At 38.3% G+C, this 16,163-nt stretch overlaps 1 protein-coding gene and 1 non-coding gene across 2 annotated transcripts in view; both read right to left on the bottom strand.

The window, feature by feature from the left end:
• The window catches only part of GTF2A1 (general transcription factor IIA subunit 1), a 46,154-nt gene extending 30,331 nt beyond the window's left edge, over positions 1-15,823 (bottom strand). The window contains exons 1-4 of the mRNA XM_060004105.1: positions 15,424-15,823; positions 11,478-11,579; positions 2,223-2,424; positions 506-570 (exon numbers count right to left, since the gene is read on the bottom strand). Coding sequence (XP_059860088.1) covers positions 506-570; positions 2,223-2,424; positions 11,478-11,579; positions 15,424-15,453 — 399 coding nt within the window. The 5' untranslated portion in view covers positions 15,454-15,823. The remainder of the gene's footprint in view (positions 1-505; positions 571-2,222; positions 2,425-11,477; positions 11,580-15,423) is intronic.
• On the bottom strand, positions 1,128-1,271 carry LOC132421461 (small nucleolar RNA SNORA79). Its single transcript, XR_009518707.1, has one exon. It is a non-coding gene; the product is annotated as a small nucleolar RNA SNORA79 (small nucleolar RNA).
• Positions 15,824-16,163: the final 340 nt, after the last annotated feature.

The raw sequence follows: 16,163 nt of genomic DNA, 5'->3' as shown, positions 1-16,163 counted from the left end.
CGTAAACCTATTTTCAAAAAATAGCAGAAGAAGGGCTTCCCTGGTGGCGCAGTGGTTGAGAGTCCGCCTGCCTATGCAGGGGACACGGGTTCATGCCCCGGTCTGGGAAGATCCCACATGCCGCGGAGTGGCTGGGCCCATGAGCCATGGCCGCTGGGCCTGTGCATCTGGAGCCTGTGCTCTGCAACGGGAGAGGCCACAACAGTGAGAGGCCCGCGTACCGCAAAAAAAAAAAAATAGCAGAAGATAAAACAGCTCCCACAAAGCATCATTCTTTTGGTATTTTCAACAGAAAGTTGCATAATTTTATGAACCTTAATGTCTAAGTACCAAGCTAAACTTTAGATTTGCTGTTAAATCCAATACTTAGGAAACCAAACAAAACAGCTATTTTGCTTAAGTCCTGAATAAACTTCAAGTTGTTAATATACAACATACACAAGCATAATCACAATTTGGGTTAGAATAAATAGAGCCAAGCAAAGTGCTATGTTCTGAGTCTTACCATGTTTGATGCATTCATATGTTGTATCAGCTTAGAATCAGGAACAATAACTTGTGGTGCTGCAGCTATGAAAAACAACAGGCACACATAAAAACAAGGAACCCTGAGGCTATTTCAAAAGAATGCTGTGTACTATACCAAAAATTTTTTTCATGCTTTCCACATTTTCTGCATGCAAATGCACTCAACCACTTGATATCTCAGAAAGTTATAAACTTTTACGGTAAATAACAGCTGTGACATACCCACCTTATACTGGAAAACCCACAATTAAAAAAAAGATTTAACAACACCTAAGGACACAAGGGACCTTGGGAACACGACATAATGAGATACCTAACACCTAAACATATATATTTCTGTGCATTCTTAAACTGGAAATTTTCAAACATAATTTAATACTGTCTTGCCAACTCAGCAATAACTGTGTTATTAATATAATGATACTACTGCTGGAATGCATTATTGACCCATTAAAAGGGAGCTCAAAAAGTTATAATCTACATAGTCTTTTAAAATCTTTTTCTCCCAATTTGACAGTTTCCAGTATCTTATTTCCATCAACTTTTTAAAAAATACAAATCATAAATAATGGCAATATCACGTAAGCATAAAAGGAACTAAGTGTTTGATTCCGCAAATTTCAGAGAATAAATAGATAATCCCATTATCCTAATATTCTCTGAGTGAAGAAAATCAAATTTTAATTTATGATAACCTAAAATCCTAGTGCCAGGCCTGAAGGCAATAGGAGGAACGGTCATCAAGAAACATTAAAAGGATAAAATTACTTGATGCAAGGTACAGAGTAAAATCAAATATTAAGTCTTATTTGATATAAACAGTAAAATAACTCAAACAGACATTTCTAATGTGCATCAATATTAGTTTTAAGTCTTACATACACTCTCAGATGAGACAAATAAGTAACTCAAGTTACCTTAAGATGAAGTTTTCATTTATCTTTATTCTCCTCTCTGACAACAAGATTTACAAAACTAGGAAGTTTTATAACTGAACAAATGTTTGTCATGACAGAAAATACTCCATGTAGAGGATCAAGCTTCTAAGCCTTTTCAGGGCCCAGATTTTCCTCAGCTGTGATGTTTTAAGAGCTACTTCACAGAGCCTCTATTAGACTGCAATGAAACAAAACCTATAAAATGACTTGCACGGTACAAGGCACTATGGATGCAGTCTATAAATACTTGTTTTTTCTTATTTTTAAACCACATAATATAAATTAAGATGTCATATATCCACTCTTCACTTAAAGGAAATCTAATTCAGTCAATTTAACTACATAAATTAATAAGGAATTAGAATTTCAGATTGCCAAAGTATAGTTACAAAAACCCTCCAGTGTTTATTTATAAAAACTAAACTCAAATGCCTTTGTAGGAACAAATCAGTTTCAAAGAAAGTAATGATTCTACTATATAAAATAATGAAACCCTTAGTAAATAAACCTTTATAGATCTGACTTAGGAAATCCACCATTGTGTAGCCATCTAAAAAAAGTAATAATATACTTACCTGAATATCATTTTAAGCTGTTAGTGAATTACTTGTTTATCATTACTACATAAATAGGAACCACATTTTATACACACAGATACAACCCCCTCAGCCAATAGAAAGGAGACACCAGAGTGTTTCTCTTCTTTGAAAATGACAACTTTCATTTCCAAGTTGCAGTAGGATCAGACAGCCTCACCTTGCTGAGACGCAGGAATAAGGACCTGCTGGGTCTGCGCCTGCTGAGGTACTGTCTGCTGCGGTTGAGCCTGGTGGTGATGGTGGTGGTGATGCTGCTGCTGCTGGGGTTGCTGCTGCTGTTGAACTTGCAGTAAAAGCTGCTGCTCTTCTGAATGAAATCCATCTACTGCCCTAGACTGCATTAGTTTATTCTCCCATAACTAAAGCAAAGAATATTAAAGATTTCTAAGTAAGAGTCAGGGAAAACAACGCTGGACATATGGATAAAACATACTTTATTAGTCAGTTTATAAAATTCTTACATTTTCAAAACTGATAAATCTACAAATCTCTAATTCTTACCCAAGTGTATGCCATAATGAAAACCAATTTTTAAAGTATCAAACCTCATTTTTGCTACTTAAGAGTACTGAAGAATTCTTTTGTTTCCTTTTATATCTTCAACAAACTTTCCATAGTAATTCCTTGGTTGCCAAGCAGTTTCATATAAGCAATTTTTCAGTAATCAAAAATCATCCTTTTTAGTATCAAATCCATTGTTAGCTATTTTATGGAAATCTTTCTTTCCTAACTTTTAAGTAACATATAAAACATAAATTCATCTTTCCTTGAACTATGAGAAACATTATAGAGGCAGTCCTCAGGTTAGAAAACCCTACCTTTCTATCTGTCCAACCCTACATAAGGAAAAAGAAACAGCAATGCCTAATATGCTTTCAGAGGTATTCTCAACCCTCCACACTTCTTGAAATTCCCTTCCCTCTTTCATTATGACAAGGATTGACAATCCTTTTTTGCTTAACCACTTCTATTTTCTCATCTCTCCCTTGGACAGCTTCTGTGATGAAGGGAAAAAAAAAATCAAAAGTGGGCAAAAACAAGGAAGTAAAAGAAAATATTTACAACTATTCCATCCTTCTCCCTAACACACATTTCCTCTCTACAAGGTTTAGTGTTCCATCTATAGAGCCCTTATAAAAAAAACTGCCCAAGAAAGTTACAAACCATTCCTTAAACATACATATAAAATTTAATTCAGTCATTCTGTACACAAGGATCTACAGATACTTTGTTTTCTCCCCTAGGATCTACTCTTGGGATATTGCCTAGCTCATGTAAGGCTTCTATCAGATCCTTCAAAAAGCTCCCTTTGCCATACTAACAGGGATTTTTATAAACTGCTGACACTTCCAACTGTTCTAGAAATTCTAGATCTACATGTTAATAACAATTCCAGCACATCTCTAACAATTTAGCGAAAAAGTAAACTAAACTAAAGGTCAATTCCCCAGAGCAACCATTCCCTTAGCAGTCTCAGTATTTAGGCTCACCTGAAGACTATTCTTACAGAGACAGTAACAGTATCTATTTCATGCGTTGTTGTGAGGAGTAAATAAGATTTCCATGTAAAACATTTATCAGAGTCTAGCATAAAGTCAGTCATCAATAAATGTTAGGTATTACAATTATTGTAGTGGTGGTATTAATTGTGTAATAAAGCATTACAACAGAAGTCAGGAACCCAATTAGTCCTGGTTTGGCCACTAAACGGCTTGGTGGACAAATTATGTCTTCCCTGGGCATTTTACTCATCTAGAAAGGGAACAAGCTGAATTAGATTACTTCTAAACGAACTTCCAGCTAGTAAATCTAAGTCGGTGCAAATCCCAGACTAAAAACAGCTAGGGTTCTTCCTAGGGTAACAAAAAACTACTTTTTGAGAGCCCAAGTTTTGTCTGGTTCATTTCTATAAAGTGGGCACCTAGCATAACACACAATACAAAATAGGCTCAGACACTGAATAAAATACACTCTACACTCTAAAATACACTCTAAATGTATTATATAGTAAGGCTATATAGGTAAGCCTCCCAGTTATCACCCAAACTGTTTACACTTCTTTTCCCTGTTTCAAAACAAAACAAAACCTCGCTTCTTGTAGGCCAAAATCAAGGTGCAAAAAGTACTATTAATTAATGCTTTAAGAAACAGGTCTTTAAGGGACTTCCCTGATGGTCCAGTGGTAAAGAATCCGCCTTCCGACACAGGGGACGCGGGTTCAATCCCTGGACAGGGAACTAAGATCCCACATGCCCCGGGGCAACTAAGCCCACACGCACCACAACTACTGAGCCCGCACGCCGCAACTAGAGTCCGCATGGAGCAAACTACAGAGTCCACACGCTCTGGAGCCCATGCACTACAACTACAGAGCCCATGTGCTCTGGAGCCTGTGTGCCACAACTAGAGAGAGAAAATCCACACACCATGACTAGAAAGAAGCCCGCGTGCTGCAACAAAGAACTCGAGCACCGCAAGGAAAGATCCTGCACACAGCAATGAAGATCCCATGTGCTGCAAGTAAGACCCAACGCAGCCAAAAATAAAAGTAAATATTAAAAAAAAAGAAAGAAACAGAAAAAAGAAAGAAAGAAACAGGTCTTTAAACCATAATTTTCTAAATTTAAAGCTTCAGTTTTTATCACCTCCAATTGGTCTTCCCACTGCAATCCTGACCCATCACTTTAATGAAGCTTCCATGACAATGGTAAATATTAACAAATACACATTATGTGCTAAGTGCTGCGTACCACTACTCACCTAGTCTCCCAAGTCAATGATCTGTGAGTCAGAATGCACTCCAATGCCCTATCATTATTGTCAATTTCCTTTCCAAAGCATTATTCCAATCTATCCCTACTATAATGGCCCCAGTTCAAGTCCCTTCCTCCCATCAGTATTATTGCAAAGTGTTAATGACTAAGCTAATTGAGCTCCCTGCTTCAAATCATACATTCTACACATAATTATTGAATATCTCCCAGCTAGACACTGTTAGTGGCATTGAGAACAGACAGTGAACAAATCTGACAAAGATCTTTGTCCTTACAGAGCCTACATTTTAGTGGAAACTTGTGCTTCCAATCTATTCTCTATAAATCAGTAGTCCTCAAAATGTGATCCTGGACCAATAATATCAGTATCACCTGGGAACTTGTTAGACATACCAATTCTAAGGCCCCACCCCATCGAATCAGCAACTCTGGAGCTAGAGCCAGGAATCTGTTTTAATAACCTATCCAGGTTATTGTGATGTACACTAAAGTGAAAGCCACTGCTTTAAGTATAAACCAATACTTTTCAAACTGCAGACTGCAACCCATTAATGCATTATTAAAAGTTAATTTAAGAGTTTTTGGTAAATGTAATCAAATTTTTCTTTTTAAATGTCAGACTGTACCCCTATCAACTGAGACTCTTTGAGGCAGAAGTCCAAAACTCTGTCTTTTAACTAGCACCCCAGAGAATCCTTCTCACTCTAAAGACCAAGCTCCTTAATGCAATATTATGTTAACTTCTCCAACTGCTACTATAACTTGCACTCTATTTTCCAAACTACTTGCAGTTCCCTAAATATAGCATACATACCTCCTGTCTAAACTTTCGTAAACTACTCCTTATGACTGACAGTCTTCCCACACAATTCCCCAAAGAATGCAAATGCAAAGTCACATAGACGCGAAGAAATCGCTCACTGCCTCTATACCTTAGAGATATTTCTATTGGTACACTTTTCACACTAAGTCTACCTTCTCTATTAAAGTATGAACTCCTTCAGGGTAGAGACTATGTCTTATTCATAACCTAACAAAATGACTAAGAACTTATCAGAAATTTAATATTAATTTCAAAAAGAATGGAAAACGAACTTGTTTTCTAAGGTAGTTTCTCTATAAAAATGCTACCAACATTTTAGACAGAATAACTCTTTATTTACAGGGTATTACCACAGGAAGTGTACATGAAATACAACACTCCTCTAGCCTACTAAATGCCAAAGATGCCCATTAGTCATTATAACAAGCAAACACAGAACCACACATTTCAAACTGCTTCTGGGGGAGCAAGGGGATGCTGGAGTAGTGGGCCACTGAGAATCCATATTTACTAAGTACCAAATACTGCTCTAGGTAATGTGAAAAATACAAGAATAATACCATACAAATATTTAGCATTACGCTTATAATATCAAATAATGTAAAGTTCAAATTAGTTGAATGTTTTCTGTTTCTCTTCAATTTCATTTTAAAATAATTTATCAAAATATTTTATTTTTAAAATATCATCTGTTTAAAATAATGTAATACTGTTTTGGCAACAGTAATCATATTAATACCCCTAAAGACTACCAAGAATACTGAATTGTTATTTATGTATGTATTTATTTATTTAGCTAGCTTAGAAAATAGGAAGAACTCTTCTCTCCACATTTTTATAGTACTTTTTCCCCCCAACACCATAGCTATTGTTTCCGGCAGTCCTATTTCAACAATCTTTGCCAGGTCTCCGGAATTAGACATGGAGAAAATTCATTTTCTGTTCCCAAAATGATTTGGATATGCATCATGTTATGCCCATGATGTTTACTAGACTAACACTGAATTCTTAATGTGCACTTAAGTACTTTCCGTGTACACTCGTTTTTCACAAAAATTCTTTAAAATAGACATTATTATTATCTCCTTTTTACAGAAAAAGAACCTGAGGAACAAGAAGTTAGGTACCTTATCCAAGATCACCAACTAACAGCAGGCAAAACCATCATACAATCCAGGCAATCTGACTCAACAGGGCTGGACCCTGAGAGTGAAGAGTAAATGTCCTTTAAATTTTAAATTTAAAGTTTAAATTTTGGACTCTAGGCCCTCACTTTCCTCACCATAATCCCAGCTCTGGTCCAAAGTTCTAATCTCTAAACTGTACTGCTGCTATCACAGCAGGTCTAGTCATAACTCTGGTACCTTCCTTATCTGGAGACAAAAGGCTTAGCTTCAAGTCTCTACCACTTGCTAAATGATCTGTCAAAGCATATTTATTCCATTTTTTGATCTATAAAACGTTACCAGATCTACTGCTCCCTGGCAGTATGCTGGGCTAGAAATTCTAAAGGATTCTCCTACTCTCACAAAAACAACTAGCTCCTGGATAAAACATAAGACAATTGAATTTTTGGGCTCTTTAGAAATGATGTTGGGGAACAGAGCTTTCCCCAAGGCCAAATGATACAGAACAGTAGATCATCGTTCAACTTATGGTTCAAGTATTTATATACAACTAGAGTATACTTAGAATAGTGGTTCTCAATCAGGGGTAGTTTTTCCCCTTCTGCCCTGGGGACATTTGGCAATGTCTGGAGATATTTTTGGTTGTCAGAACTAAGGGGTGCTACTGGCATCTAGTGGGCAGAGATCAGTTATGCTGCTAATATCCTACGATAACTAGCCTTCTACAACAAAGAATTAACAGGTCCCAAATGTCAGTAGTGCCAAGGATGAAAAAACAGATCTAGGGGCAGATTAACTTTTTCAGATTTGTCTCCAAATGAGGAATTCTTCTCACTTTGTTTTATTGAGAGGCCATGTTTTCTATCTCCCATTGTACTTGCTATTTGGATAGGGGTGGGTCTGACAGTTTAGAAATCAGGATAATTTTATCACTTACTTTGAAGAGGACTTCTAGACTGTCATTTCCACCCATAGTCATTTACCAATCTAAAACACAATTTACATTCAAATATAGCTTTATTGAAAATCAAGTGGTGATCATTTTCTAATGTATAGAAATCCTGAATCCCTATGTTGTGCACCTAGAACTAATACAGTGTTGTAGGTCAATTACACTTCAATTAGAGAAAAAAGCAAGAAAACCAACATTGTGCTTTATGCATCTTTTCTATCTCCCACAGTTCATACATTAAAGGAGACCCACAGTGTTAACAGATAACCTCAAGAATCAGGTTGAATTATTTTAATGTAGAAGGTCCCTTTCTGAATTATCTAGTTGAACTTCAAACTACAGGCACTCTCATTACTCATCTTAATTCATAATCTAATACACCACTGTATCCTTCACAGCCGTTTGGAAGCTTTTGATAGAAGTTTGTGAAATACTATAAAATGGTGAGAAAGGGGATAGAACTAATGACAGTCTTTTATAAAGCTTAAAATATGAAATATTGTTAGTTTTCATTAGCAAGAATATCCAAACCTACAAGGTCTAATACAGTAGCCACTAGCCACACGTGGTGATTTAAAGTGAAATTAATTATAATTAAATAAAAATTCAGTTCTTCAGTTCCACTAACCATATTTCAAGTGTTTAATAGCCACATGTGGCTAGTGGTTACCATACTGGAGAGCACAGATATAGAACATTTTCATCACCACAGAAAGTTCTACTGCATAATGCTGGCTGTCAGACTGTTAAAACTAGGGCACATTCTGGAAATTCTAATGAGATCCTGAAGAAATTTAGTGCAGAGAATTAAAATAACAAACTCATTTCAGTCTACCAGTTTTATATTTAAATTCAGCTACAACCCAGAATAAAAGAGTATGCCCCGTTTAAAAAACAACAAAAACATTAAACTACCTTTTTCAGTTAGATTCTGGAGCAACGTGTTATTAATTTGTTTAATTAAGTATTTACTGAATGCCAACCACATATGCCAGGCATTGTGGTAGAGGTTGGAGATTCAAAGTTGAATAAGTCACAATTTTGTCACAGAAAACTAAGCATTAAACAAAAAATCAGTGCATAACCTATAAAACACAGATATTACTTTTTTTATACTATTATACTATATTATATGTACATATATCTGTATATACGTGTATACATGTATAAAGTCTTATGTACTAAAAATGCAGGTGGAGCTATTTGGTCTCAAAGATAGCTCATTCTGTTTAGAAAGAACACCTTGATTCTAACTGGGACCAGTAGGAAAATATCAACAGACTCTGTGAAAAGCAAGAGGAGATAACAACTTGGATTGACCACTAGTCTGACGTACCACAAATTAAAGCCTTTGGGACTAATTTTTTGCACCTAAAAATGCTGTACCTTCTACATAAGATCACAGATCTACAAGGACAACCATTATAAGGGTATAACATATTTATAAAATATTCATTACATGTAACATGAAGGAATCAAAATAAGCTTATTCTCTTCTTATTCATATCCCTGAGATACTTTATGTTTGAGTAGTTTATATTGCTATTCTTCCAACTCATGTCTCAGAGTTGGCATTCCTTCACTTATATTTTTAAATACCTACTCTTCACTTTCAGTAACCATTACATTTCTCACAAGGTAAATAAATATTTCCTCATCTCATTCAAACCTATATTTTCCCTTCCTCACAGGGGCAGATTCATATTGAAAATTCTATAGAAGCTGCCCACAGATGCTGCAACATTCTAAGATATATTTTATCACCACAACACAGGTGAGATTTGCTTTATTTAAAATAGTAAGTTGCTAAATTGCAGCCTCCACACCTCTGTTGAATGGATAAATAAGACCACAACAAATGTTCCTTAGCATTCATTAACTGTGATTACTTATTTATACATAGCTCTAAAGGAGCTCAATTCCCAATCTCTAAGCCAGCAGTTCTAAAACTTTTTAGTCTGAGTCCTTTAACATTTTTACAAATTAATGAGGACCTCAATGAACTTTTATGAAATTTTAAATAAGATTTTTTTTTAATGTTGACATTTAAAAATAACAACGTGGGCTTCCCTGGTGGCGCAGTGGTTGAGAATCTGCCTGCTAATGCAGGGGACACGGGTTAGAGCCCTGGTCTGGGAAGATCCCACATGCCGCGGAGCAACTAGGCCCATGAGCCACAACTACTGAGCCTGCGTATCTGGAGCCTGTGCTCCGCAACAAGAGATGCCGTGATAGTGAGAGGCCCGCGCACCGCGATGAAGAGTGGCCCCCGCTCGCCACAACTAGAGAAAGCCCTCGCACAGAAACGAAGAACCAACACAGCCAAAAGTAAAATAAAATAAATAAATAAAAGAAATGCATTTCCATTTAAAAAATAAGATCCAGAGGAGTAAAGAAGAAAAAAAAAGAAAAAACAACGTATCCATTACATGTTAACATAAATACTTTCAATGAAAATAACCATATCTTCCAAAAAAATTTCGTGAGAAATGGCTTAAAAGGAAAATAGCTGGATTCTCATATCTGCTTCTACATTCAGTTTTCTTTCGTTGATGTATATGAAGAAAATCTGCCTTCTCATAGCTAAGTAGTTGGGAAAGGAAAAAGTATTTTAAGTGATGGTTTCTTAACAGGTAGCTGCAATGTACAATCTGAAACCATATACCAATTAACTTTTCAAACTCTTCGATTAAATGGAAAATATGAGTTCAGTGAAGTATGCAGACATGCCATATGTTAACACATTTCATTATAGAATATCATGAATAGAATATCAAACAATTGCATGTCTTAGTATCAACAATGATCTCATCTCAACCTTTACGTAAACATCTTTTTAATATTTGGTACATCAAAATGGGAAGCATGCATAAAGCCCTTCTGCTGCATATGGAACAGTTATCTCAAGGAAAAGCACTTGTACATTTGAGTTGCAAGTTTAACTGGTCACTTTTTTCATGGAATACAACTTTTACTGGAAATATGACAAACATACTATGATTATTCAGATTTGGGCATCTGTCCAACCGCATGGACCCCTGAAAGAGCCTGTGGGGAAGTCCACTGACCATATTTTGAGAACCACTGTTTTGAGCAGTAAGGCAAAAATATTCCATGATTTCATGAGTCATTACACCATCAAGAAAACACAAATGCTAAATAAAAGTATCTATATATTTCTGCTTAAATCCAAGTAAATAGAAGAGGCAGAAAAGCAGCTCCCAAACTAGAATACATTGTAAACCAAATATTTGGCCCACATAGAGAATCGGACTCCAGAACATGAAATTTATCAAGCACTTAATCTCCACAACATAAATACATTTTAGAATACCAGTGCATTAAGACCACAAAAAAAGAAAAAGTAAAAAAAAAACCTTACAGGAATGTCAAGTAATTAAAACATAAATGGATATTAACTGCCCATTAATAATAGCTAATACTATTGCCAGGCACTTTGCTAAACACTTTATATAGTCATTACATTTAATCCTCAAAACAAGCCTAAAAGGTAAGTACTACTAATTCTCATCTCACATATAAGGAAACTGAAATATAAGCAGTTTGCCTAACGTCAGAGGAAGAATGGATGGTAGAGCTGGGATTCAAAACCAGCACCCTTCACATAACTATACTGCTTCCTGCAACAAAGTCAAATGGTCATCATATGGCAAAATTATGGAGTATAGTTTCTGACTGAAGAGAATGTTAAAAAAAAAAAAAGCAGCAAACTCACAGTTTTTAGTTCCATCAGAACTTGTTCATCGACTCCATCATCCAAAAAGATGTCTCTCACATCATTAATTACATCTTCAATCACAGATCTGTATAATTTAGGCTTTAAAGGGAAAATAAAAGACTGCTAAAAAACACTGCTTTTCACATATTAAAATATATAACATTTTCACAAATTCAAAACAAATGTAATACAACAGTCCCTTTTCCAACTCTCTAAAACTTATTTTAGAAGATGTAACTTTAAAGGTATGGCCATTCCCATAAACATCAATTGCCTTAGTTAAAATGAATTATTTGATGACTGCATATTTTAATAAAGGTTTTACGACTGTTTAATACAATTCATATACAGAAGATCGTCACAGATACAAGGTCTATACAGTTTCCAGTTGTAATTACCCATGTTGTTATAGTCAAAACACTTAATGTGTTTTGACTATATCCAACGATATAGTTTTATGGGTTGCTATGTCTGGTTTTTATTATTCCTTGCTTGGTTTAACCCGTTGTATCTCCTAACGTCATCGCTGTCTTAACAGAAACTTATGTCCTGTGATTTGCCTGGTAATAATTTGCAACCTAATAAGTATTCAAATTTAAAAATCACCTAATTTTAGTTTTTGTTACCCAGTCTGTACCTTTAAATTATACCATCAAGCTGTTCATATAACCACAATAACAGGTCTCAAAGTCTCAGAGGAACAAGCCACAATGATCTCTTTTCCAGGATTTCTCTCCTACTACTGCCCAGATGATGCTATGGAATAGAACTATAAGCAGCCTCGATATTTATTTTTAAACTATTATTATTGTAACTATTATTGTTGGCATTACTTGGGGGGAAGCTTGCTTTTAGAAGGTTGCCAGAAAAATAAAATGAGAATAGATGTGAAAGCACTTTAAAAGCATAAAGTACTTTTTAAAAACCAAAAGGTAAGAGACGGAAGACTTTGCCCAACCCACATCCTATTTTTTAATGGACAAAAGGAAGTTTGCTTGTCAGAGTGTAAAACCAGAGATGCCTTGCTATAAATCTTATCCATTATCACACAGAGCTAAGATCAACAGCCTTTTTATTTTAATACTTTGTCATTATCTGTGTTTTATATCTTGCTTAAAAATTACTGCTTACCCAATAAAACCAAGGGTTTGCTCTCATAAGCAAACCTCAAACATAAATAAATGTTTCATTAGCATCTCTCCCAGCAATACTGTTATCACAGGGGAAACCTCTTATGTGTCCTTGTCCAGGCAAAAATATAAATAATGAGTTCCTCTATACAACTTACCTCAACCATTAAAAACTATTTGTTCCTTTTCATTACAACCAGAAAAACAATTCATGTATCTAGTTTCTCACCTTTGCCGTTCCACTCACTCACCTTTTTATTTTGCCAAATCTGCCTCTATGAACTAAAATTATTCACGTGATTTCTGCATCTCTACAGTGCCTCCTTATGTTAGCATTCTGATTCTATATATAAAGGAAAGTCTATCTGACTATGGGTATCACCTTATCTATGGCAATTCAACTACTGAATTACAAAAATACATTTATAAAGTGTTTTTTTAAAACCAATGACTCAAGGCATTATAAAGATACAGTGTAATTTTAAATTGGTAGTATAAATCTCAAATTGACGATATAAATTATTTTTCCAGCAAAATAGATGTTGTTCTGGTGTTTCTGAAGTCGGTCATCCCTAAAAATATTCTGCTTGGATATCCACACATTTATAGGTACAATGTGCTTTCTTCTGGCACTCCCTACTTAATGAATCAATCTTGCTTTAAGATTTTGCTTTTGTGTTTTAATTAACCCACAACTTGACCACTTAATGGATTCATATGCACTATAGTTAAAGAAAGGGAAATGTGTATTATTCATGAAGTATACGCAATTTAAAATTGTTCAAGAGTTAAAAAGCGCGCAAAATACTGACGTTTTTCAAAGTATGTGAGTACACAGGCATTATTTGAAATAAGCAATTTCTGAATTATTTAGAATACTAAAATGTACTTAAGCCAAAGTTTTTGCCTTTTATGAAATACACATTAATTTAGGTTTGTCCTAGTTTTCAAAAACCAGATATTCCAAACTTAAAAACTCGTAAATTAAAGGGCCATTAGTGTCATTATCTAATGATTAAAGGATTTCTTTCAAAAGTGTTAGTACCTGGTACAATATTGGAAAATAAGTTGGATTAATTTCTATATTGGATATCACATTAACAGCCAATGCAGCAAAAACACCGTCTACTTAGAATTTTAATACCCAGTTTCCACTAAGCAAATTACTCACAATTCCCCGATCCATAAATGTACTGTAGACATAGGTCCTACGTCGAAGCTTTAGGCACTTACTATTTCTTTGAAAAGCTTCGTATCTCAAATATTTATTATAGGAAAACATAATGAAATATTAGGAGCTATATTTCTAACATTTCCTGAATACGTGATAAACAAAATACTACCAAAATCAAATCCTCCACAGCTAACAATTAATGTAGAAAACTTTTCAAAAAAAAAATTACCGACAATAATGCATGCATCTTCTGAATACAAGAACGATTAGACATCTGAGCTTAAATTCTCTTTAAAAAATAAAAATAAAAGAGGATGGCAAGTCTATTTTCCCCTATCAAAGACCGCAAATCCCAGCTGCTGTATGAAAACAAAAACTTGGGGCTCTAAAAGCAGAGCCGGTTGGGCACGAAATTACAGTGTACGCAAAGGATTTAGGAATAAACTGAGCTCTGCACGCGCCAGCCTCTCGCCTCGGGAGCACGCACCTCCCAGCCCCGCTCTCAGCAGCTCTCACTATTTAAAGCCGGATCTGGTGTTTAAATGGAGAGGCGGTGACGTAGGCCTGAAAAGCACCTTCCCATCCTGGCAGAGTCTATATTAGAGAGCGGCAATGGCTCTATATAAACAGGGCAGCCAAAGGGAGGAGGACCACAAGGCTCAGGGACTGAAAAGCAGGGTAAGCGGCCGCAGCCATGATGGATCGACCCGAGTCGTCAACGGTACGGAGCCGGGCTGCCGTGGGCTTGTCTGCATTTGGGACCGGGCAAAAAAGTGTTTTATTGTCATAATAAAAATAAGAGAGTGGGGTGGGCTAGTGATCACATTTTGCGTTGGTGACTGAAAAGGTTATTTATGTGACTGCTTTTTGCAAACCTACGTGATCGCAAGTAAGAAAAAAGGGACAAACGGTGAGAAGTAGGCAAATTTCAAGGCGAAAGCGGGGCACTTTGACCACTACTGTAGGCTTTGTTTGTTTTGGTGCTTTTGCTAGTCGAAGATACGATGGGGGTTTTGCTTCCCCTTCGCCATTTTACCGATTCGGAAGGAACCGAGATAAGTGCTTTTCAACCTTCGTCCTTTTTTTTTTTTTTAAACATAAAATGGCCCCAAGGAAGGCTCTTTAAGCACAACCGCCAAAACGCCCAAAGTAACCCCCAAAGTAGCCATTAACCTTTCACTGCGTTAAAGTGGATCGCGGTGGGTCTTGGGGATTCGCCCAGCTCCCCAAACACGGTTTTTGTTTTGAGGCTGCTCCGGGAGCCCTCCTCCAGCCGGCGCGGCCGGGCCCGCTTCGGGGAGAAGCGGCGGCGCCCCTCCCGCCCTCCCTCCTGGCGGTCGGGGTCTGGGGCCGGGGCCGCGCGCTCGCCCCGGCCCAACCGCCCCGCGGCGGCCCCAGGCCCAGCAGGCGCCCCCGCCCTCCCCGCCGCCGCGGCCGCGAGCCTCGGCACCCCCCCGCGCCCGCCGCCCGGCGCACCGGCCCGCTCCGCCTGAGGCGGGAAGCGGCGGCGGCGGCGGCGGCCGCGCGGGCGGCTGAAGAGAGTCGAGGCCGGGAGTCGCGGCCGTCCCCGCCCCCGCCCGGTCCGGCCGTTGCTGCCGCCTGAACGAAGCCCCCGCCGGCCACCAAACCACGTCCTTACCACGGTGTTTGTATTTGCCGAGTTCGCCATTTCCACACACAACACAAACAAGAGGGGGGCAACCCCGAGAAAAGATAAAAACAAAAACAAACAAACAAAAAAAGAACACCCGGAGGGTGACCCAAGCCACCGCAAAACTGGGGGGAAAAATTTTTCAAACAAAATCGTATCCTGACGGAGGAGAGGGGAGCGGTGAGAGGAGGTAGAGGAGGAGAGCAGTCCTCGGAGCTAAAAACTCGAGAATCGCCCTTAAAAAAAAAAGGCCACGACCCTTCAGGGGTCCTGGGGGGCGTTGCCCGCTCCCCACCCCGCACCAAGGAGGGAAACCACCACCGGTCGCCGCTCCCCGCGCCGCCGCTGCCGCCACCGGCTGCAGCTCCAGCCGTCCGGTCCGCCCGCTTCTCCCCTTTATATAGTGAGCCAACAAGCTGCGCGAGCCGCCGCCACCGCCGCTGCCGCCGAGAGACAGGGCGGAGGGGGAGGGAGGGGCGGAAGGGGCGGGGGCAGAGGTGGGCGGGCCTGAGCGCGAGACACCGCGAGAGCCGCGTGCGCAGGCGCGCCGGGGCGGAGGCCGCCGCGCGTCGTCACGCGCAATGGAGGCTGCTGTGTGGGCAGGGCCCGGGGACTTAAGTAGTGAAGTTGGACCGCTGTCTCCCCAAGTCTCGCGTGATCACGTGGTCGGCACCCAGGCGGAAGTCTCCTGCACCTGCTTTGGGATGAGGAGCTTGCTAAGCATTGCT

Source organism: Delphinus delphis, chromosome 2 (genome assembly GCF_949987515.2).
Source record: "Delphinus delphis chromosome 2, mDelDel1.2, whole genome shotgun sequence".
Classification (NCBI taxonomy): Eukaryota; Metazoa; Chordata; class Mammalia; order Artiodactyla; family Delphinidae; genus Delphinus; species Delphinus delphis.
Note: the sequence above shows the minus strand (reverse complement) of the source record. Positions and strands in the feature narration are given on the sequence as shown.